General features: G+C 53.4%; 1 protein-coding gene across 1 annotated transcript; it reads right to left on the bottom strand.

Moving 5' to 3' along the window:
* Nucleotides 1-3608: 3608 nt before the first annotated feature.
* On the bottom strand, nt 3609-22969 carry BPIFB3 (BPI fold containing family B member 3). Its single transcript, XM_068524738.1, is given in 17 exon segments — nt 3609-3629; nt 7400-7476; nt 8088-8151; nt 8937-8979; nt 10170-10237; nt 11122-11292; nt 13244-13297; nt 14526-14705; nt 14842-14932; nt 15651-15653; nt 15721-15779; nt 17550-17613; nt 19076-19137; nt 19139-19217; nt 19636-19740; nt 21984-22140; nt 22858-22969. Coding segments are annotated over 17 exon segments (1410 nt in total).
* Between the last annotated feature and the right edge of the window lie 550 nt (nt 22970-23519).

Genomic DNA, 23519 nt, shown 5'->3' on the forward strand with positions numbered 1-23519 from the left:
GACTCAGGCCCTTTTGCTGATCCCTGAGAGGTTCTCCTGACTATGTCCATGTTTCAGACAAGATCACTGAGGTTCAGAAAAGGGTCTCCCAGGCAGGTCTCCAGTCTGGGACATGCCTCACTGCCTCCCCAGGCCTCAGCCTCCCCCTGCCCAGACTCTGAAGAGGGAGGCGTCTCCTCCTTACCCCCAGCAGGTCCCCGCAGCTCAGCCTTGAGAGGTCCCGTTCACCGGGCCTTCTGCTTTGGCTGAACCTGATCACAGGCCAGTCTTATATAGCAGCTGGAGTCTGATCCTGGACCCAGGGAGGGAAACACCATGTAATTACGAGAGACCGGAATCCAGATTTGCTCTGCACATTGGGCATCGGGACCCAAAACCACAAGGGTTTGCGGTTTGTGGCTAATTCTGAGAACTTGTTCAGCCCCAGGTGGTGTCACATGAGCTGGGGTTTATCAGCCCCTGGTCTGGGCACATTCCTGGAGACCCTAGCTAGGCCCCCAGATGGCGGAAGTGGAAACACCCCCAGACGCATCTAGTTTCCAGCTCTAAAGCAGGCACTGCCCACTCCAGATGGCCTGGGCAGACAGCTGTGCCCAGACTCAGCATCAGGCTGACCTTGGTTCAGACCTCGCTCAACCCTGAACTCACTGGTTGACCTTGGGCCGGCCACTTCCCTGCTCTGTGCCTCTCATTACATATTTCCATCTGCTAAATGAGTATAATACCTGCCTCACAGGACTGATTTGAGGATTCAGGGAGATGGATACGGATCTGCTCTTCAAACTTGGGGCAGGTGCGAAGAGAATAAGCAGATAGGCTTCTGTTGACCTGCAGAAGATTTTCTCCCAATATTTCATTGTGAAATGTCTATACGCACAGCGAAGTTGAAAGAAGTATACAGCGAACACCCATATGCTTGTCATCTTACACCCACCAGCTACATCTACCATTAACATTTTGTTATACTTGCTTTATTGCGTATCTATTCATCCATTAATCCATCTTTTTTTAAAAAAATGTATTTCAAAGAAAGTTGCAGTTAGCAGTATATTTCCCTTTAAACATTTCAACATGCATGCCATTATGATTCTTTTCTTTTTTTTTTTTTAAGTTTTATTTATTTATTTATTTATTTATTTATGGCTGTGTTGGGTCTTCGTTTCTGCGCGAGGGCTTTCTCCAGTTGCGGCAAGCGGGGGCCACTCTTCATCGCGGTGCGCGGGCCTCTCACTGTCGCGGCCCCTCTTGTTGCGGAGCACAGGCTCCAGACGCGCAGGCTCAGTAATTGTGGCTCACGGGCCTAGTTGCTCCGCGGCATGTGGGATCCTCCCAGACCAGGGCTCGAACCCGTGTTCCCTGCATTGGCAGGCAGATTCTCAACCACTGCGTCACCAGGGAAGCCCATGATTCTTTTCTTTAGATGTAAAATTTACATACAGTGAAATGCACAAATGTTGTGTTTATTTGTTGAATACTGACATGTTATACAGTATGTAGCCTGCACCCCTATCTTAATATAGAGCATTTTCATCACCCCAGTATATTCCCTCCTGTTCTTTCCCAGTCAGTGCCTGCTCCCACCCCTCAGTGGCAGCCACTGCCCCCTCGAAAACCTGCTGGGACACAGCCCCGACCTCCTCCTTGGCATTCAAGGAGGATCTGCCTTCCACACCAGTGCTGCTCGTTCTTTTCACCACCACCACCTCCAGCCTCCCTGCCTCCGGGCCTTTGCATGTGCAATCTCTGCCATAGAATACCCTTCTCCAGATTCCATTAGTCACACTATTGTAGAAATGCCAGCTGCTCTAGAAAGCTTTCTGTGACAACCCCTAACTCTGACCCTTCCTCTGGATGCCCCCCCCGCCAAGGCCCTCTGCAATGCCAACCCCCTGAGATGGCGTTACTCTGGGGAAACCAAGCCTGTGCCCCACTCCCAGCCCAACACAGGTACAGATACCAGTGTAGCAAATGAATGAATGAATGAACGAATGCCCTTACTCTCTCCATACCAGTTGGGGAGAAATCTGAGTCCTCCTTGCCTCTTACCCCCAGCCCCAGCCTAGGTCCTACCTCCATGTTTAATTGATGCCACTTCCTCCCTCCCCCACCAGGCCTACCTGAGAACCTCTCTAGGGTGAGGGGGCATTTGTCTCTCCCCACTGAGGCCTGCTCTCAAGTCAGGCTGAGAATAAATGTGAGTTCTGCCGAACTCTGCAGGGAGATGCTTCCTCCCTACGCCCTGGGGGCAATGGAGGCTCTGAAGGCAGGCATGGGTGATGTTAAGTCCTGCCAAGCTCACCAATGTCACCACTGGCCCCTGGGCCAGCCCCTCTCTGGGACTCAGTTTCCCTATCTGCAGTGGGTGCATTAATGGGACAGGCTTTGGAGCCAGATGTTGGGTTCAAATTCTGCTGCCAGTTCTCTCCAAGCCTGTTTCTTTGGTGTTGAGATGGTGACCAGAATGGCCTGGCCTCAAGAGGATGTTGTAAAGGTCAGGTGACTTAATCATGCAAAGTGCTGAGAACAGGGTGCAGCACACAGTAGGTGCTCAGTAGATGGCATTTTTATTCCCATAATTCCGGGTCCCTGCTGGCACCACAAGGCAGCAAGTCAGTGAAAACCATGAGGGGTGTGAGGGGGGTGCTTGAGCCCGGGCCCTGGACCATCTTATCATCTGTAGGGGCTAGACGGGCTCCAGGGTAGGGACCCTAAGAACCACATGTGCCTGTGTTCCTACATCCCATATGCCTTCTCAGCTCTGGACAATCACTTCTCCTCTGGGGCCTCAGTCTGGCCATCTGAGAAATGGGCATAATCACACTTTCCCAGCAGGGTTTTGAGGATTAAAGAGGAAACATCTGGAATATACCTGGAGCTTCATGGGGGCTCAGTAAACCCCGTTTTTGACTCCCCATTCCTGGCACTTAGTGTGATAAAACTGCTTGTTAAACAAAAATATTGCCTTTTAAAATTGAAATACAGGGGTTTCCCTGGTGGCGCAGTGGTTGAGCGGCCGCCTGCCGATGCAGGGGACACGGGTTCCATCCCTGGTCCGGGAGGATCCCGCAAGCCGCGGAGCAACTGGGCCCGTGCACCACAACTACTGAGCCCGTGTGCCACAACTGCTGAAGCCTGCGTGCCTGGAGCCTGTGCTCCGCAACAAGAGAAGCCACCGCAAGAGAAGCCCTCGGCAACTAGAGAAAGCCCGCGCACAGCCACGGAAGACGCAATGCAGCCAATAAATAAATAAATAAATAAAATCTATTTAAAAAAATAAAAAATTAAAAAATAAAATAAAATAAAATTGAAATACAATGCAAAGAGGGCAACTGTGGCTTTCTCCACCTCCCCATCCCTCCCACCAGAGAGCAGGGATCAACGCCCACTGTAAATTGTAGAGGGCAGTGCCCACATGAAGGTCAGTCATCAGAGGCTCTGTGCCTGTCCTCAGTCCTGAGACCAGCCAAGTCCTGGTGGCCATGAGGCCAGCCTGCCCCCTCAGGCCCCGAGAGGATTAGTGTAGCTCCGGCACCAGGGAGATCACCTGGGCTTAGCGTTCAAAAGGCACCTTTGTCTGGAGCTGGTGGGACCAGGCCCTGGGAGGTAACTCACCCTGAAGGTGACTCAGCCTGCAGGGGGCCACGTGGGGGATTCATGCAGGAGGCTGTCAAGACCAGGAAACAGAACCAGCCCCACTACCAACCCCTCCTCTCAGCACTGGTCCCTCTCATGAACCGTCAGCTCGCCAGGCCTGCGGGGGGCTGCCAAACGGGGGGCTTCCTGCACGTCTGGTTTCATTGCCCACTCTAAGTGCGGAGGTTCAGAGCCTGGGCTCTGGAGTCAAGGGCCTGGGTTCAGGTTCTAACCTCATTACTTCCTAGCTGTGTGGCCTTGGGCAAGTCTCTTAACCTCTCTGTGCCTCAGGTTTCCTCAACTCTAGAATGAAGGTAAAAACAGTTCCTAGAAAGAAGGGTTGATTCAAGGAGTTGATGACATATGTATCTAAAGCCCTTAGAACAGTTTCTGGCTCTTATTAAGCATAAAATTAACACAGCGAGTATTACTTTTATAGCACAGCCGTGAAAAGCCCAGGCTTTGGAGTAAGGGTAAGAAGGACCTGGTTCAAATCCTGGTTTTGCCACTTAGAAGCTGTCCAATTCCATTTCTCTGAGCCCGTTTCCTCATATGTAATACAGGGTGATAATACCCACTGGTTATGGTCACTATGAGAATTAACTGAGCAAAGGGATGTTAAGCATCTAACACAATGTCCGGTATACAGTAAGTGCTCAGTAGTGGTTTGCTGCTCTCACTGCTACTGTGTGCAGCCACAGGACTCGCCAGGACAAAGACCCTCCCTGACCTTGAGGTGCTCTTGGTCAAGTGGAAAACAGGGTGAGGCAGTGACATCCAGTGTGAACACAACAATAGACCCTGCCTAGGGCACGTGAGGCTGGAGGCGCTCTTCTCAGTACTCTACAAGGACTGTCTCATTTCATCCTCAAACGACCTATGAGTGAGTCCTACGGGATTCCCATTTCGCAGATGAGGAGCCTGAGGCACAGAGATAGCTCTGCTCCCTCTTCATGCTCCAAGAGGATCAGCTGAGGCCACGTCTAGGCAGCCTTGAATGCCAAACCTGGGAGTCTGGATGATTTCCTGTTGGCCGTGAGAATCCAGCCATGGAAGGTCAAGAATGAGCTGAAGGAGGACAGGACGGAAGAGAGGAGGTTGTGAGGACAGGGAGGGCAGGTGCGGTCCTCGTGAGAGAGGAGGAGGGTGTGCTGGGGTTTGGGTAGAGAGGCAGGAACAGGTGAAGGCAGGATGAGGAGGGAGAATAATGCAGCAGTAACACGAGCTAAAGGCACTGAGGGCTTCTGATGGGTGAGTCACCATCCTGAGTGCTGGTTAACCCTCAAAACCAAATTACTATCATCTCCAAGTTACTGATGAGGAAACCGAAAGTCAGCGAGATTAAAAGACTTGCCTGAGGCCACATGGCAGCTCGGATGGGATCTGAACACAGGCAGCTAACACAAGCTACTCATTTAATCACTGCATTGTTCTGGATGGGAGTCAGGAGACACTGGAGATGAGAAAGGAGTCAAAGATAAATCCCAACATGTCACTCAGCACTAGGCCTGGCATGTAGTAGGTGCCAGTAATTGTAGGTGGGTGGATGGGAGGGAAGGAGGAAAGAAGGGACAGGGGTAGGAAGAAAGGGTAGAAGGTGGATGGATGGATGGATGAATGGGTATGTGAATGGATGGATGGGTAGATGGAAGGATGAATGGGTGGGTGGGTGGATGAATGGATGGATGGATGGATGGATGGAAGGATGAATGGGTATGTGAATGGATGGATGGGTAGATGGGTGGGTGGGTGGATGGATGGGTAGATGGAAGGATGAATGGGTGGGTGGATGAAAGGATGGATGGATGGATGGATGGATGGGAGGATGGTCATTCCTATTGGTGGGTAAACCTCTAGAGGGGTTCCAACTCTCCTCTGCACCCCCCTCAAATCCTCTGATCCAGTTCCCAAAACTTAACTGGCACCTTTTCACTCAGGCCCACTCATAAGTACCAACTTGGGGCCATTCCCCATAACCAAGGAGGCCCATCCTGAGCAGCAGAGAGGAGCCCAGGAGAGAGAGGCAGGACTCCCACTTTCCCATCCCAGCTCTGCTACTGTGAGGCCTTGGGCCAGCCAGGCTCCCCTCTGGTGTCAGTTTCCCTGCCCGCACAGTGTAGCTTTTCTCAGTGTAGCTTTGTCCTGAGGTCTATCCTGAGGTGTGTCAACAGCAGATGTGTAGTCAGTAGTGATCCCTCCCGGGCAACACTGAGTCTCACTCATCTTTGCTTCCTGGAATGCTGGCTCCTTTTCTCCCTGGAAAACTCTTACCCTTCAAAATTCAGCTCAGACATCACTTCTGAGAAATGTCCCAAAGTCAGAGAGACAGAGACAGACAGACACAGACTCAGACCCAGAGAGACAGAGTGAAAGATGGAGGTATTTAGAAAAATAGAGAGAGGAGAGGGAAAGGGTGGGAGGGGAGAGGGACACAGGGAGCTCGAGGCAGAGGCGGAGGAAGGCAGGACGTGACACAGAGGCTGCCCGGGCCAACCAGCAAAGTTTGGGATGTGAAGCTACAATGACTAGGCCCCAAGTCCCCTCGCCTCCCAGGAGCCCTGCCTGGAGCTGGGGAGGGCACCAGAGGCAGAGGCCAAGACATCCCCTGTGTGACTGGAGAACAAACCAGCCGGGAGGTGCTGAGATAGAGGAGTCGTTTATTGAGAGCTCAGGACTTGCCAAGGAGGCCCCAGAGCTTTCTCCAAAGCAGAGTGCTGTGGCTGACCCTGCAGTCCCCACCCCAGACTGGGGGCAGAGCTGCAGGGCCAGAGCACCTGGGTGAGCCTGCGTGGATAAAGGACACTTATACTGTCACTGACACAGGCTGGAGCCTGGGAGGGAAATTGAGGCAGAGCGGGCAGATGGACAGGACTCTGGCAGTCAACAGGGAGGGATGGTGGCCAGCTGTCAGCCTCAGGATGCCACGTCAGCACAACGGCATTCTGCAAGTGGCAACGGCTCAAGGTTAGGCCCTCTGAGTCCTTGTGCCCAACACCGCCACCACATACCCTCATCCCTGCAGCCATCTCTGTGTGCCCCCCACCCCATGCCCTGGGGTTAGCACTGTACTTGGGACACAGCTGGCACTTATTAAGTGAATGAATGAAGAAATGAATGAATGATGAATAAATGACATTCAGTGTGGGAGAGGTCACTGACTTTAGGACTTAAAAGACATAAGTTCAAGTGCCATTTCTCCTGCTAATTTACTGTGTGACCTTGGGCCAGAAATGTGGCCTCCTTCAGCCTTGGTCCTCATCTGAGAAATGGGCCCAGAATTCCCTGATCTGCCCAACTCCCAGAGCTGTACCGAGACTCAAAGCTGTGCTGGATTGAAAAGGATTGTGAGGCCATGTCAATATTCAGTAAGAAAAAATGTCATGATCTATTAGCCATGCCTGCCACGGGCACAGCAGAAGGGAGAGACAGAACGTGTACTTGCTACCCCTGGACCAGGGGAACTGTGATTCTGTGAGTAAACCTGAGGTTCCATCCTATCGGCCAGTCCTGTGTCTGAATTGAGCAGGAAAGAACTCTGTGACTGCTTGACAATGTCTGCCACGGGCAAGTAAGGAAGGAGTGATAGCACATACGTTGTATATTTGCCATTCCCAAGTTAGGTAATTTATAATCCCTGAGCAACTTAGAAAATGGTGCAGGGACAGACCAGCTGATGAAGCAGAGCAGTCCCCTCATGAGTTTCAAGCAGGGCGCTCCAGAGACAAGCTTAAGGCCCATCTAGGCCACACCTGCATGGGAAACTCACCGCTATGATCACGAGGGCCGCACTGGCAAAATTGACATTGAGAACCTTAGGCAGGGGGATTCCAACATCCAGGTTCACTGTGAAGAGGGTGTGGTTGAAAGCAAAGATATGTGGGGAGCCAAGGTGGGACCTGCTGACCCTATTCCACAACTTTCTTTAGCGAGGCAGTTCTCTTCTTGGAGACTCAGGTTCCCATACTGGCAGACTCCTACTCATCCTACTAAACCCAAATGAAAATGTCCTTTTTCTGTATCATCTTAAGGGGTCCCTTCAGCAGAACCTCCTTGAGGTTCTGTCAGTCCCTTGCACATTCTGGGTCATCTATATTCTACTCATTTGTTTACATGACTATTTCACTCTGGATTGTGAGCTTGAACACAAGCTCTTGAGGCCCAGAGTCTGGCATGATGTAGGAGCTAATCAATGTTGCCTGAATGGAAACAATCTTGGTTTCTGCATCTTGGAAATGGGGATCAACCCCTCTCCAGCCTCAGTGTCTCTATTAAGAACAATGGATAATAACCAAATCACTTTGCTGTACACTTGAAACTAACACAACATTGTAAATTAACTATACTTCAATAAAAAATTTTTTTAAAAAAAATAACAATGGAGAGAGGCAATGGATTTGGCAATCCTGAGTTCAGACACTCCATGTGTCCAAGAAGACAGTGAAGGCTGCCCTTACCATTGAGCTTTGGCATGTAAGCTACCCGGACCACATCACTGAGCCGTTCTTCTAAACGGGACGCCTGCAACAGAGCACACAGAGGGCTGGGAGGTGTGGCTTTGCAGGGAGCTGTGCAACCCTTCCCCAGGGATAAAAATCCAGAGGTCCAGCTGCCCCAGCCTCCCCACCCCCATGTCTGAGGACATAGCTCCTGGTAGACACAGGGCCCGCTGGGGTGGGCTGTCCACCAGTGACCCCAAAGGGGATTCTGTGATTTAGGCAGGGTTCACCCTGGGCCCCATGAGCTTGGACGAGCCGCTCTCCCGGAGGAAGGGTCTGTGGGGCCTGTGTCTGAGAAAGAGGGAGGAAATGTGCCCAGCACCAGTAACTCTGTGTGGTCTGATCTTAGATTCCTGTGAGTTTAGAAACACTTAGAATGACCTAGAACCTGAGACCATCGTGAAATTCTAGAACCTCAGGCCTCTGAGAAGCAGGAAACTAAGGGCTCTGTGGGCCTCTGAAATGTTAGAACTTTCTGAGTTTAGGAACCTTATTACTGTGTGAAATTCCAGAATTCTGAACCCTAGTGAGGTTCTACACATTTACAACTTTGTGAGGTTCCAAGACTTTGGAAGATCATGAGATTCACTTTCCTAAGACAATGACTATATTATACGTGCGTATGCGTGTCCGCAACGCCCCCTTCCCACACACACCTGTCCGGATGTTTGCCCACTCTGGCTTATTGGGGCAGAGCCCAGACTGGGGCCAGCTCAGTCATATGGCCCATGACTCATCCTGCTTCCTTTCCACCCCCACCTGTAGACCCTCACCAATGCCAAGCTGCTCACCCTCCCAGGAACTTGCAACAAAGGCGTGGGCGAAGGAGGAGGCCAGCTTGACACTGAGCCTGGTGGAGAGAAGAGAGATGTTGAGGGGCCCCAGCACCCACCACACCCCCAGCCTGCCCCACCCCTAGCTCTCCAGGGTCAGGAAGCAGGGTTACAGGGCCAACTCTGCCTCTATCCAGCCTTGACTCAGAGACTCAGTTTTCCCACCTGTAAAATGGGCCTGGAGGGAGCTAACCTCCTTCTGAGATATCATGACTGCCACCTCCGACTCCATGGCCCTGGAGCCTTGGTCTGAATCCCAGTTGTTTGACTGAACCTCTCTAAGGAGTGGCCCTCCCATAGACTGAGCCTTGGACACAGAGTGCCCTGCACCCAACAGCTGCTCACTGAAGGCAATAAACCACCAACGGATCACAGCTGGCTCAAATGCAGGTCCAGGGCCAGAGCCCGGACACACATCTCTGTCTCCTGAAGGGCTGAGGCTTCAACTGCCACCAGGAAGGGGAGACGAACCCTGGCAGTCAGTGAGGCCTTTTGTCAAGCTTACAAATGGGGCGATGGTGGAGCCTTGCAGCGGGGTAGTAGTAGCCTGAGGGGCTGGCAGGGGTCAGGTGAGCACCGGGTACCTATGGCCCAGGACAGTCTGATCCCAGAGTCCCCTGGGAAAACCCCTGTATCCAGGGGAGGGACAGAGAGGCCCCAGGCCAAGGTGAGAGCACTGGGCCCAGAGAATGGAGGCCCAGACTGTGGACCTGCTTCCAGGGACAACCCACTGTGCGAGCCTGGGCTTTGTGCCATGCACGTGTAAGGAAAGATTGTCATCAACATCACCATCTTGGTCATTATGATTATCATGAGGCCTAGTTACCACAGGGGTGGAGAAACTAGAGAAATAGCTAGTCCACATGAATAACAAAGCATCTGACAACATTCAAGGACAGTTACCTCCATGGCCAGCCTCTAGGGCTGATAACTCAGGAGTCTAGACTCCATACCCCACAGCAGGTTTATCTCCAGGGCCAGCTTTTGAGCAGGTGCAGTGGAAGATGCCCGCTCTGGAGCCAATTCTCTGGGCCCCAGTTGCCTCATCTGTACAATGGGCTAATACCACCCCTTCCCAGCAGGTCCCAGAGGCAAGGAAGATGCTGGTAAAACACTTGCAATTTAGTTGCTGCTCAATAAATAAGAGAGGGTTTCTGTCGGTCCCTAATTCTTGTTTGTAAAGACAAGGCCCAGGATCCCACATTACCGTTCCAGGGACAGGGAGAGGTGCAGCTTGGTAGCTGACGGAGCCAGCTGGGCATTTAAAGTCATCACCTGCATGGGAACAGAAGGCAGAGATTACACTGAATTTGGCAGAAGGAACTTGAGGACAGGTCTGCCTTGGCCAACAGGTGAATTTCCACCGTCTATTTCCTCCACTACCCCTTGCTGAGGCCCTACTGTGTGTTAGGGTCCACGCTGGGCTATGAGGAGGTAACTTGAAGGTTCTGGTGCTCAAGAACCAGGGTACTGAGGGCAATCGGTGTTGGATGCGAGGCAGCTCTAGGGCTGCAGGAGCTTGGACAGACCCTCAACCCAGCCTGCAGTGGGTGAGGGAAGGCATCCCCCGTGAGGTGACTCCTGAGCTGAATCTTGGAAGATGAGGAGTTAGCCAAGGGAAGGCGAGAAACTGCCCTCCAGGTGGTGGTCCCTGCACAAACAAAGGCAGGGTGGTGCGACCTGGTAGCCCTGAGTAACTGGCTTAGGGCGCAAGGCTGGGAAAGGCACAAGGATGAGGCAAGAGGTTGGGGATGGAATGGTGTTTGGCCGTGCAGAGCCAGGGCAGAGAGTGAGCAGGGGAAGGACCTGCCACTGCCCGGATGTATGGCTGGGAAAACTAGTAGCGGTGGGGTAGAGGGGAGCAGACTGGAGGTGGGGGCCAGGAGGGAGCTGGAGGGTCATCCAAGAGATACCTGAGCACAGAGAGGCTGGGGAGGTGGGGGCAATTCCTGAGGTCCTGAGGAAGCACAGTGGACACGTGTGTGATGAGGGAGCAGCTGGGAGTCCAAGGGCACTTGGGTCTCAGCTCAGGTGATGACAATGGGGGCGGGGTTTCCTGTGCTGTGCCACATGGGGCCTCCCACCCTGAGATCCACAGCCTGGAGAGGGTCAGCCCTACTTAGAACCCCAGTGCCAGCTCCCACCCCTCAGCTGCTCACTCTGTTCAGCTGGAAGAAGGCTTCACGGGTCCCTTTAGGGAGGTAGGACAGCACATGGATGTTAGCTGGGACGGAGACCATGGCCTTCTTGTCCTGGAGCGTGACTGTGGGTGCTTCTTTTACCCACAGTGAGAGCAGGAGCTGCTGGCCTGGTGGCAGCTTCCTCAGGGTCTGGAGAGAAGCAGGGGCAGAGTCGGGGGCAGAGTAGGGGCACGAGGAGAGAAGCAGGGGCAGCTTAGATGCTCCACTAATAGAATCAGTTAGTCAGTCAACAAACACTCATTGAGCACCTAGTGGGCCCCAGGCACCGTGCTGGGAGCTGAGGTAACAGCCTGAACAAGACAGGCCTGGTCTTGGCCCCCACGAGGCTGACACTCAGGTGCGGAGATACCAATCCACAGAACAACCAATCAGAGTCAAAATCCTCCCCCTAGGACACACTTTATTACACAACATAAAAAAACAAAACAAAAAATATCCCCGATGCCTACACTCCCTACATCATCCATCCTCTGCCCTCCTATCTCACCTCCCACCACTGGCCCCTCATTCTCTCCTCTCCAGACTCGCTGACCACTTCGCTGTTCCTCCAACTAGCCAGGCATGCTTCCACGTCAGGGCCTTTGCACTTGCTGCTCCCTCTGCCAGAACTGTCTTCCCCAGATACCCTCATGGCTCCCTCCATCCCCTCCTTCAGCCTTCAGCTCACACATCGCCTCCTCAATGAGGGCTTTGCAGAGCACCCTCCTCCACCTTTCTGACACTGTGTATATTCTACTTATTTATTTGTTCAATGTCTGTCCCTCCCACCACAATGGCAGCTCCTTGAACACGGAGACTTTTGTCTACTTTTCACCAATTGCCCCTTCTGCATGCCCAGCACCTAGCACGGGGCCTGGTACATAGTAGGTGCTCAGTGAATATTAGTTGACTGAATGAATCACACAATCAGGAAATGCTGAATCTCATAATCACGACATCGTAGATTACAGAAATGCTGGAAACCACGCATCCACAGAAGGTTAGAATCACTTGAATGCTGGGATCTGGTGACCAATTCCTCAAGCCCCAACTCCCAGAGTTGCAGTATCATAAAGACAGGGGGAATCACCGGATTCCAGCCTCCTATATCCACAGATTCTGAAGCCATGGAACCAAACTCAGAACTGGGGCCACACACAGGGCTCTGATACTGTGAAAACAAAGGCTTCAGGCTCCAGAGACAAGCCCAGCCTCCCTAGGCTAAGAGACATGGCATGCCTTGTTGCATCCATGGGTCCCTGCTCCTGCCACCCTGGCCTCCCCCAAGTCCCTTTCCACCATCTTACAACTCCTCAGAAGAACGAGGTTCTTCTGAATGTCTAGCCCCAATCTCAGCCTTTGCCTGAGACACCTATGCCCTTTAGCCCAAAACACCAATAAGCAGAGGCCCCACTCAGGCCCACCAAAGCTGCTTTCCATCACCACCTTCAAGGACTCACAGAATTTGTCTGTGTCCCCAAATTCAGCTGCCCTCTCCATCTTCTCTGGTGGAAGCCCAGGCCTTGTGGGTCTCTTTCTAACCTCTGTCAGAATCTGCTGTTACGTAAAGACCTTGTAGTAGTCATTTCAACTTCAGTATAATTCAGATTCCCACAGCTGGAAAGAAGCTGATTCAGCACCAATTGGAGGGATGGGAAAGCTGAGGACCAGGCCCTGCAGTCACGTACTGACTGATGCCCACTAGTCAAATCTCCCTGAATCTCCCCCCTTCTCTTTCATCTTCATGGCCACTGCCCTGAGTCTTCTCTCTGAGGACAAGAAGACTGAGACCAGGATGAGGTAAGGCAGTTGGAGGGAGGGGGCTCAATCACTTGGAAAGAATCTGCTTGACATAGGAGCAACAGCCCCAGGACAAATGCCCAGTTGACTTCTGGGGCAGTTAGACGCTGGTCCTTTCTTCTCTAAGCAAAATCTGCTATCAGGAAAGGATAAGGTGTTAGTCAATCACACTTTAGTATGAATTTGGACTCAACATTCAATTGCAGCTGTCTGGAGAGCTGTATTGAGAAAGATTCTGGAGTCCACTCAGGGTCATCAGGAAAGAGCTACAGTGAACAAAGCCCACGAAAGGGTCACTCACCTCAGGGACCAAAGCCGCCAGCTCTGTAGTTGTCAGTGGAACACTGCTGGAAACCTGGACCCAAGACCAAATGGGATGTGGGGGGGCGGTAAACACAGAGCCAAATAGGGATCCCTCAGCACACACAAAGTAGTTTTCCCCTACTCAATTTTATACATACCTCTCTACAGACACTCATGTTCCTTCTATTGACCAATGATGAGTGCTTACTACATGCCAGACACATGCTAAGGGTCTTGTGTGCCTTCACTCATTTCACCTTTATAACTGCTCGAGGAGGTGGGTGCTACGATTATTCCCGTTTTACAGATGGGAAACCTGAGGCTCCTGTCCAGGGTCATAAGCTGGTAAATGGTGGCACCAGGCTTTAACCCAGTCAGGCTAATTCTAGAACTTCTAAACTGCCCTGCCAGAGCGCATAATCTGAAGGCCCAGGGATCTGACCCTAGACATTTTTGCCTTTTACCCCAAAAATATTTTCAAATACTATAAATTTGTTTCCACTATTTACACATCAGGACATTTCATATAAATTTGCAGTTTCTGGCTAAAAAATTGGAAAATCTGGTCACACCTGCCTCCCAGCTCAGGACCCTGTTCCAACCACCCCATAGGCCTTCAGTGTGCTCTCTGGACCCCACCTGCAGGAAGTGAGTAATCAATCCCTGCTCCCTTGGGCTGAGCTGCAGGTAGGAGCCCAGGTAGCTCAGAGCTCCCTGCCTTTGGACAGGACTGAGACCAAGAAAATGTCTCTGGCTAAGGCTTCCGGGGGCTGGGGCTTCCAGACATCTGTGAGGGTGTGAGAGGGGGCCAGAATGGAAACAGAGAGGTCTCAGAAGCTTCAAAACAAATGTCCAAGTGACCTTTAGTATAGTCCAACCCTAGTCTTCTTCTCTCCAACTCAAATATGCTCTTGAGAAAGCAGTGGGAATGTTAGCCATTGACACTTTAGTGTAAAATTGGGCTTTGACTCTAGAAGGGCTCATCTGGTGCAGGGATGGGAAGTTGGCTACATTTCATATGCCAATTTTGACCAATTCAAAGTAACATCCTGAGTGTCATGTTGAGAAGGATTTGGAAATCCCATTCAGGTTTAGCCAAGTAGAGGCCATTATCAATTAGCAATGTCTGCCTGAAGGACAAGAGTGGGTATGTGCATGCTATAAACCTGTCCAACTCTCTCCTATTATAAGAAGAGGGCTCGTCAAGGCTGATCAGTGATGATGTGACTAGGTCACCGCTAGCATTGCCAAGGTCCAGCAGGGCAGGGTGCCGTACTCACCAGCTCAAGGGTGATGTCCAGGTCAAGGGCACCAATGGTCTGCAGGAGCCCAAACACGGTGTTAAAGAGGTAGAGAGGCACAGTCACCTGGGATGTGTGGTCCTCCTTGGGGGGCACCTTGATGGGGTTGGGGGGCTTGGGGAAGTCGATGATGTCACCTGCTACGCTCTTCACAATGGGCTGCAGGGGCAGGAGACAGCACGTGGCAGGGTCTCAGGGCAGCTCACTCACCTGGCTTTGACTTAGCATCCCCTGCCTGGCCTCCACTTGTACCCCACCACCCCTACCTGTGGGCGGGGCCTCGGCAGGCACTCACACTGATGTCCAGCTCTATGTACTGGTTGGAGATGAGAGGCAATGTGGCCAGAGTGAATTCCACGGACCCAAGAGCCCCGAGGGCACCAGGCCTGCATGAGGAGGGGAGGAAGGAGAAAGACCTCATGAGCCCAGGCCCCAGTAATAACAGGCTCTGCTTCTATTTATTGAGTGCCTGCTGAACGCCTAAAACTCTACTAAGCATTCACCAGGGCACTACTGTCATCCCCATTCTACAGATATGGAAACTGAGGCTCCAACAGAGGAAGTCACCAGCCCCAGCCCACACAAGCCGCAGAGTAGCAAAGCCAGGGTTCCTGTTTTCCAGAGCCGGTGCCACTAACCACATTGTTGCCCTGTCTCTCTCATATAATACCACATTCAGAGACATATCTGCCCCCAAGTTTTCTATCCTTATCATAGTTATGCATTTTTATACTTTTCAAGGCCCTTTTGTGAATACAAAAGGCATCCATGTCTCCACAAGGCTCAGAGAGGCTGGGGGCCACTGTGGCTGCGGGGCCTTGGGTTCCATACCTAAGCTCTGGGCCTCAGTCATCTTGTCTGTCCAGATAATAACAGTATCTGCCTCATGCTTCTGACAGTGCCAGACACACCGCCGGTGCTCAGTAAGTGGCCTGAAGCCCCCGGCAGATGGAGACCTGGATGGCTCCGGGTCTCCTCACCCTGCGGAACTGACCTCAGCCCAGAACACCACCATTAGGCCTCCTCAAAGTGGCGGCCTCGTCAGTCTGAGGAAGACATGAAAGGTCCCAGAATTCTGCCCCGTCCTCTTCCCTGGTACCCCACCCGCTGGGGTAATGGTGGGGGAGACGTAAGAGCAGGTGCAGAGAGGAGGAGGGTGGGCCCCAACTTACACAGCACAGCCCCCAGGAGCTCATTCACCACGCCCAGCACGCTGTCCACCACGGGGCACGGCTGCGTCCGGAGGAGACAGGAGTTACAGGAGAGTAGCAGCGGGCCCCACCATGGCACGGGGAACAGCTTCATTTTCTTTAAATGATTTGCTATGTGGTCCCAGGGACCGAGGTAAGGCAGACAATGGAGATGGATGGCGAGACACACAGATGGGAGGCAGGGGAGGGGCTGGAGCTTGAAGTGTCAGAGGGCGGAGTGGGTGGTGGAGAGGGCCAGTTACATGAGTCCCCTCAGAAAACCTTGGAGGATGCTGGGGGGACAAGAAGACACATTCCAGAGGCTAGCTGGGGTGTAGGGACGAGGCCCTCCCCCAAGGAAACAAGGTCTCAGGTTCCTCCTGCCATCCATGTGGGCACTGGGAGACCTACAATCCAGATCCCCCAGAGGGGCGCCTCCTCCCCTCCACCTGGAATCAGAGCTGGCCCAGGGCATCCACTGTGCACGCCACTCCGGGTTTCCTAAAAACCCCTGGGCTCTGACATCAGGGAACAAGTTGTCCCAAGTCTGGGAATCACAGAATCTGAGTCCGCCAGAGCAGGAATCCCAGAGGTGGTCCAGCCCAGCCCCTTCACTCCTTCAGCGCCTTCATTCTACTGCTGGGGCCGGAGAAGAGAAGTGACCTGTCCAAGGTCACAGCTGTTCTCAGAGAGACAAGCTGTTTTCATTTAAACTTGGAGCCCCAAACTCCAGGGCTTCTGGGGTCAGGCACGTCTCGGAAATGAGAGGAGACCCGAGGGGCTGTGATGGGTGGGGGGAAGAGCCTCCTGGGCGCCAGCCATGTGCGGCCTACAGGAAGGAGGTACGTGCAGCTGGGGTGGCTGATTGCATAAGAGAAGCCAGAAATGGGATTGTTTAGAGAAATCTCCAATCTCTAAGTGCTGGTAATTAACTCTTATTTTTAAAACCTCTTTGAGTCACATGAATCCTGTCTTGCAGCTAATGGTCCAGAGACCCCAGTTACGGGCCACAATTTAAACGTACCCACACCCCCTTGTTGAAATCTACCTGAGATGGGCCTGGGCTGGGGTCCCTGCTGCTGGGAGCTCCCCTTCTCCCCCTGAGCTTCTTTTCTGATTGGATTCTTCAAGCCCAGGGCAGTTTTGCCAACCTCAGTCCCCCACATGCTTGCCATCTCCATGGGTGTTCTTAACAAGGACTCACAGGAGAGGTCCTGCCAGGACTGGGGATCAGGAGGCCTGACTGCTCTTTGCTGGCTGTGTGACCCCAACAAGGCCTCCCCTCTCTGTCCTCAGTGAATTGGGGCTTTGGCCAGACCAGCTTTTCTTAAGTGTGGTTCAAGGGACGACGGGGGGCAGGCCATGGACAAGCACCCTGGAGCAGTTTAATCATAATGTGTTTAACATGTACATGTATGTGATCTTCTAGACACGTTTGCCAAGCACAGGGCTTCGTTTAAAATCACTGAGTGACCGAATTTTTTAATTCAAACCTAGTTTAAAGAAAAGTATAAAGTCAATAATAATAATACAGGTGGCAAAGACAGAGCAGGGGGTAAGAAAGGGACTTACTTGGATTTGAGAGCAGGGGACTCAGGTCACCTGGATTCAGAGGCCTGGGGACAGATTGTGCCAGCCCACCTACAGACTCGCAGGCGGCACCTGGGAGGCCCATGGGCAGGCCAGGATGGGATTACCTGATGGGCGTGGAAGGAAAACACAGCCTAATCCTGCCTGGCGCCCAGATTAACTCAAAGCCGGGGGAGGAGGGGCACAGCTCAGGGTGTACCTGGCCTGCAGCCCTCACACTCACGAATTCTGGCAGCACCTTGAAGAGCGTCTGTTCCACGACCCCAAAGAGCGGTGCAGGCAGCAGCCTGGGCAGAGTGAGATGGGTGAAGGTGTGGCCACCACGCAGGGACAGCGCCAACCCAGATGACGGGGCAGGGTGGGCACTGGCGGTTCTGGACATCACGCATCTCCTCTCCTCGTGGGCTCGGCTGGGGCTTTGGGCAGCTGGGTTTAAATCTTGGCTTTGCCTCACCATGGGACCCAGAGGAGGATTTCAGTTTCCCCATCTGTACAGTGCCTGCCTTAGAGAGAGCAGTTGCTGCTGAGATCAAATGGGAGTGTAAACATGTCTGATGCTCAGTAAATGTCTGCTCCCTTCGTCTTCTCCAATATGTGTAGATGAGTGACATTTGGGCCTAAAACAGCAGCTGGCTTAGAGTGAGGGTTCAATAAGTATTTGTTGAATAAATGAGTATTTGTCAAATGAATGAACGCCTGAGAGAGTGGCCTGAGGATGTGCATGTATCGATAGATGGGCTTAGGTCTGTTTGGAGAGTATGGGGGTACAGAGGGAGGGGTGACAATCACAGAACCACAACCACAGGACACCCTCCTGAGCTCCACCCCCTCCAAGCCCCCTCTAGCCCAGAGGAACAGGATGGAGCCACTGGGGTTTAAGGAGCCCAAGACCCTGCCTGGAAACCTCTTACTAAGACCCTTCTGCAGACAGGGCCAACCCCGGTTCACCCTGTTCCTGGGAGCTAACACAGAGCTGTCCGATAACCCATCACTGGTCAGGGCCACCCAGCAAAGGTGGGGTGTGGGTGTGGGTGTGGGATTTGGCCTGGAACAGAGGGACTAACAGGGGTTGACTCAACGTGTGAGGCAGGGGAGGCGGCAGGTGTCGCTGGGGGGGGATGCAGAGTGCTGTGAGAAAGCCTTGGACCTGAGTCCAAAGACCAGCCCATCTCCGTGCTTGCCTCAAGCTGTGTGTGTGACCTTGGGCAAGTCCCTTGCCCTCTGTGGGCCTCAGCTGTCCCATGGAAGAAGGATCACTGTGTCCTGACAGTTGGGGGAAGAGATGGATATAAAAGTGCCAGAGCCTTCCAGATAATTAAATTTAGGTCCTCATTATACAGATGGGGACGCTGAAGCCCAGACAGGGGAAGGGGTTCCCCTGGAGGGTCACACAGCAAGTCAGGGGCTGAGCTGGGTCTCGTATATGCCAAGAGCAGGGACTGAAATGCCTACAGGCCAAGGGACCACAGAGGGCCCTTGTTCTACCTGGAAGAAGGGAGGCAGGATCTCGGGGGCTGGAGAAGGGGGACGCTCAGGAGTGGACGTTGCAAGCTGCGGGCTGGGCCAGAGTCCCTGTCCCTGCCAGTCTGCAGGTCTGCGCCAAGGCTTGATCCGGTGAGACAGACCCCGCCCAGCCGGCCGCTCCCTGGAGACCCAGGAGACTTCCGCCCGGTGCGCGCACGCGCGATGAGCCCGAGGAGGTCCGGGCGCGGGGAGCCGCCCAACACCGGCTGCAGACCGCGGACTCACCCTGAGAGCAGGCTGATGTGGCCCAGGTGCGTGCTGCAGCGCTTGAGGATGAGGATGGGCGTTACGCCGCGCGCTCACGCCCAGCGCCACCCGCGACGACACTTTCACCTCAGCTGCCAGCTGCAAGAGGCCCCCCAGGGGGCTGCGAGACCTGATGCTGGGGGCGTGGCCAGGCGGCCAGGCGCCACCCACCGGGGCCGCCTTAGCCGCGCCCACCCCGGGGCCGCTGACCAGGGCTCTGACGAGCGGCGGGTGGGGTAGCCCTGTGAGCGGCCCCATTCCCTCCTCTCACCTCCTGCCTCCCTGCCCCTTTGCATGTCCCTGCGCCCCCTCCCTCACCCCCACCAGTGAGCTCCAGGCAGTGGGGTAGGGGTCTCCAGAGAGAGAGATGGAAGTCTCTGGACGTCAGTGGGATGGAGATCCCTGGGGAGGGGTAGTGGGGTGGGATCCAGGAAGGGAATAGGAAAGTGGGAGTCTCTTGGGAAGGAAGGAGGAAATAGGGGGGCAGGGGGTGGGTGTGGAGAGACAATGAGGTAGGGGGTCCCCAGGGGCACACTCACCCGGAGCCATGCAGGCCCACCTTGGTGTGCAGGCTCAGCTGCACCCCAAACCCAGGCAGCAGCTTCAGAGACACCTTCGGCAGTGTGATTTCCTCAGTCTTCAGCCTGCATGGAGGAGAGGGCCACTGACCACCAGACAACCCCCCCACCCCCACCCCGCCCCAGGACCAGTCCCTCAGTGCCTGGACCATCCCAGACCAGGCAGAGCCTGGAGCCTCTCTTGGGTGTGTCCCCTGTCCCACCTCTAACCCATAAACCCAACTGTGGGCCCTTGAGCCAGTTACTTCACCTCTCTGGACCTCAGTTTCTGCATCTGTTAAGTGGGGTTATATAAGTTCCCACTTCATAGGGATGTTGCAGAGAAAAATTAGATAATGTAGGTGCACAGCTGGTAAAGCATATGCTCTGGAACTGTAATATCATCATCCTCACTGGAGGCTCAATGAGCTAAAGTGCTCCCCCCACCCCATCCCAATGGCCTCAGCCCTGGTTCAGTCTCTGGCCTGGGTCATTGTCCTTCCACTCCCATCTCCTAGGCTCTCACACACACAACCCAAGGGGGTTCTCAAACACAGCTCCCCACAGTTCATTATTTTCTCTGTCCACTGGGCCTTTGCCCAGGCTGTTCCCTCAATCTGGAATACCCTTTCCTTAATTTTCCTTCCACTCTGCATCCACTGTCAGCTAGGTGACTCCTCCAGCTCTCCTGATTTCAGCTAGGGTATCTCCTCCTCCAGGAAGCCCTCCTTACTGCTTCTCTGACTCAGGCAAATACGCTCCTCTGAGCAGCACCCACACCCTGCCTGGACTGCCTCTATCACTGCCCTGAGCTTACAGGATCATGACTGCTGGGTCCGACCTCATACTGGGGGCTCTTTGAAGCTAGGATGGTGGTTCATGTCTGAGGCCCCGGCCTCACCAAGTAGAGGGGATTCTACAGTGGGAGGGGGCTAGGTCTATTAATAATGATAATAATAATAGTTAATATTTATGGAGCATTTATTATGTGCCAGGCTCTGTTTCAGCCTGATACAGATTCACTGTCCTGGCAACAACCCCATGAGTAGTTGCTCATGGTGCAGCCAGTAAACCCAGATGGTTCAAATCCCAGCTCTACCACTAATTGACTGGGTGACGTTGGGCAAATCACATTGCTGCTCCGTGCCTCAGTTTCCCTGTGTGTAAAATAGGGATAATGACAATACCTACCACAGATTGGCACTTAGTGATCCTTGAGCAGTCAGTCCTTACCAGCTCCCTTTCCAGACATCTGTTTACTGTTTTGGGAGGTGGGCATCCATTCCCCTTCTGCTCCCAGCACTCCATTTCCTCCTGTACAGTGACACTTCCCCATACCCCTCTCCTGGCCTTCAGCCTTTCTTGAGGCCTGTTGTTTGGCCATCCCCTGATCCACCACCAGCCGTGGACTCGTTCCTGCCTACCTGGGGCAGGCAGTATGGCGGTGATTAAACACCCAGACACCGCCCCCGCCCTGCCCTGCTACTGCACTTCCTAGCTGGGTGAGTTCGGGCAAGTCCCTTCACTGCCTGTGGGGACGTCGATCGTCTCACCTATTAAGTGCAGTTGATGACATTCCTACCCCTGGATTCATTGGATGATTTGCTCACAATGCTTAGCACAGTGCTAGGCACCCAGAAAACCTGTCTAAGTGGTCATTAAGTTATAAATATTAGCTCTTAAGGGATTTCATTCATTCATTCAAAAATATTTTTTGAGCATCTGTTATGTGTCAAGCACTACTTATGATACTGGGGACACAGCAGTGAACAAGCCAGACAAAAGTCCTAGCCCTCCTGGGGTTTATAATCTAGCAAGGGAGGCAAGGGAAAAAAAAAGTGAAATATATGGGGTACAGGGGTGTGATTCATTCCCTATAGAACATGAAGGCAGGCAAGGGGACAAGGAGAGGCTGGTCAGGGCAGGGGTCTTCGGAGCAGACACCTGAAGAGGAGGAGGGAGGGAGCCATGCAGATACCTGGATTAACCCAGAAACAGCAACTTGGATTAGCCCAGAGAGACTGAGCAACCTGGATTAGCCCAGAGAGACTGAGCAACTTGCCCCAGGTCACACAGTGAGTAATTGAAATTGACCCCAGAGCTGGAACCCTCAACCACAGAGGCGTGCTGCCTGGCACGCAGTAGACTCCTTATTTTCTGACTCTGGTTCTTGGGACTCCCTGTCCAGGCTCCCCATGAAATTCCCACTGCCTGCCAACAAATTAAAAAGAGTCAACATCTTCTCTATTCCCTGAAGCAAAGAAAACATCAGACTTCCTGTAGGGCACACAGTAGGTAGGTGGTCAAGCGGCCACACTGTAAGGACTCACCCAGAAAGCTCCTTGACAATGCCAAGAGCCCCTCCGTAGCTCAGCAGGCCACCTCCTCCGAGCAGGCCCCCTGAGCCCAGGAGGCCCTGGTTCACAGATGTGACAGTCCCCAGCATGTTCTGCAAAATGGGCCCCCCGACCAGCGAGTTCTGGATGGCTGCAAACAGGGTGGTGGGGAGGAAGGTTCATTTTACAGATGAGGAAGCTAGGGCCCAGAGAGGGGCAGAGATTTGCCCAAAGTCACACAGCAAATTGGGTTTGGGACCAAGAGTATGACTAGGGCTCCTGACCCTGGGTCACCCGGTAGCACCGAAAATTGGGGCAGAAGTAAAGGAGGGAGCACACAGCCACCAGGGAATGATCAAGAGGGAGGAGGCGACCTCTGCCCCTCCTGGGCACCCTTGGTCTGACTCTGCGGATCGTGAGAAGGGCAAGATGGAAGGGACCGCCTTGTGGAAGTTGCAGCAGGCCGGGGTAGCCTCCATGAAGCATTTGCTATTCACAACTATGGTCACCCTGGGCCGTTGAGCCCTGGAGCAGCAAATGCCCAGTGGAGTTCCCCCACCCCAGAAACGTGGGGCAGAGATGTTGGCCCAGCCAGCACCCTCCCCTGGACCTCCTCAACCGCCCCCGCCCCTGTCCTTGAGGGAGACACAGGCCCCGCATGCCCGTCCCACCCGGTTCACCTCTCAGAAGAGAGTGAACTAATCGCCCACTGGAACCTGCAAGCAAACCTTTAACCCCCTGAACTCCCTGTGCAGTTGGGAATCAAAACCTGTTCTCATCTGTTCCTGAAGCATAAGCATGTGAGCCTATCTATGGGGTGGTTTACTCTGCAGCTGGACCCCTCACACACTGCCCACCTCGGGCTCACCTCTGCCGAGTTCATCCTTGTCAATCCGAGCAAGCATGCCCACCGTCTCAAGCAGCCCCTGGCACGGAGTCACCAGACCCCAGAGGAGAAGCAGAGACCACACGCCCAACATCGTCGGCATCACACCTACTGGGGGCGGAAGCAGGAACCCTGAGGCCATCCTTTTGCCCAGACGTTATCCTCCCTCTGCCCCTTCCCCAACCCGGGGTCCTCCTGCCCACCTGGCACAACTCAAGTCCAGCTTCACTCCCTGGAAAGCCCTCTCCATCCAATTCAAGCAGCGGCTAACACATTTGACTTAAACGTCTTAGTCCTCTGCGGCCCCAGTGACCCTGGACCTGTCTCTGAGGGAGAGCCACAGAGGGGCCTTCCTCTCTGGGACAGCAGGATGGGAGCTCTGTTTCCTGGACTGCTTTCCCATTGGCTCAAGAGGCCATTTCAGAAGGTGTGGCTGATTGGAGACATTCAGCAGTTAGATTTAGCATGTCCCGTTTCTCTCCTCCTCCCCTGCCTCTATCCTGGATTGATGTTGAAAGGGACGAGATAGGAGGTGAGAGCAGGGCTAACTTACTGGTTTCATAGAATGGGATTTTTCTGTATGAAGTTCCATATCTGCCAACCCAGTCACATACCCATCTATCCCCTCATGTGACCCCTGCTTA

This window comes from Eschrichtius robustus, chromosome 16 (genome assembly GCF_028021215.1).
Source record: "Eschrichtius robustus isolate mEscRob2 chromosome 16, mEscRob2.pri, whole genome shotgun sequence".
Taxonomy (NCBI): Eukaryota; Metazoa; Chordata; class Mammalia; order Artiodactyla; family Eschrichtiidae; genus Eschrichtius; species Eschrichtius robustus.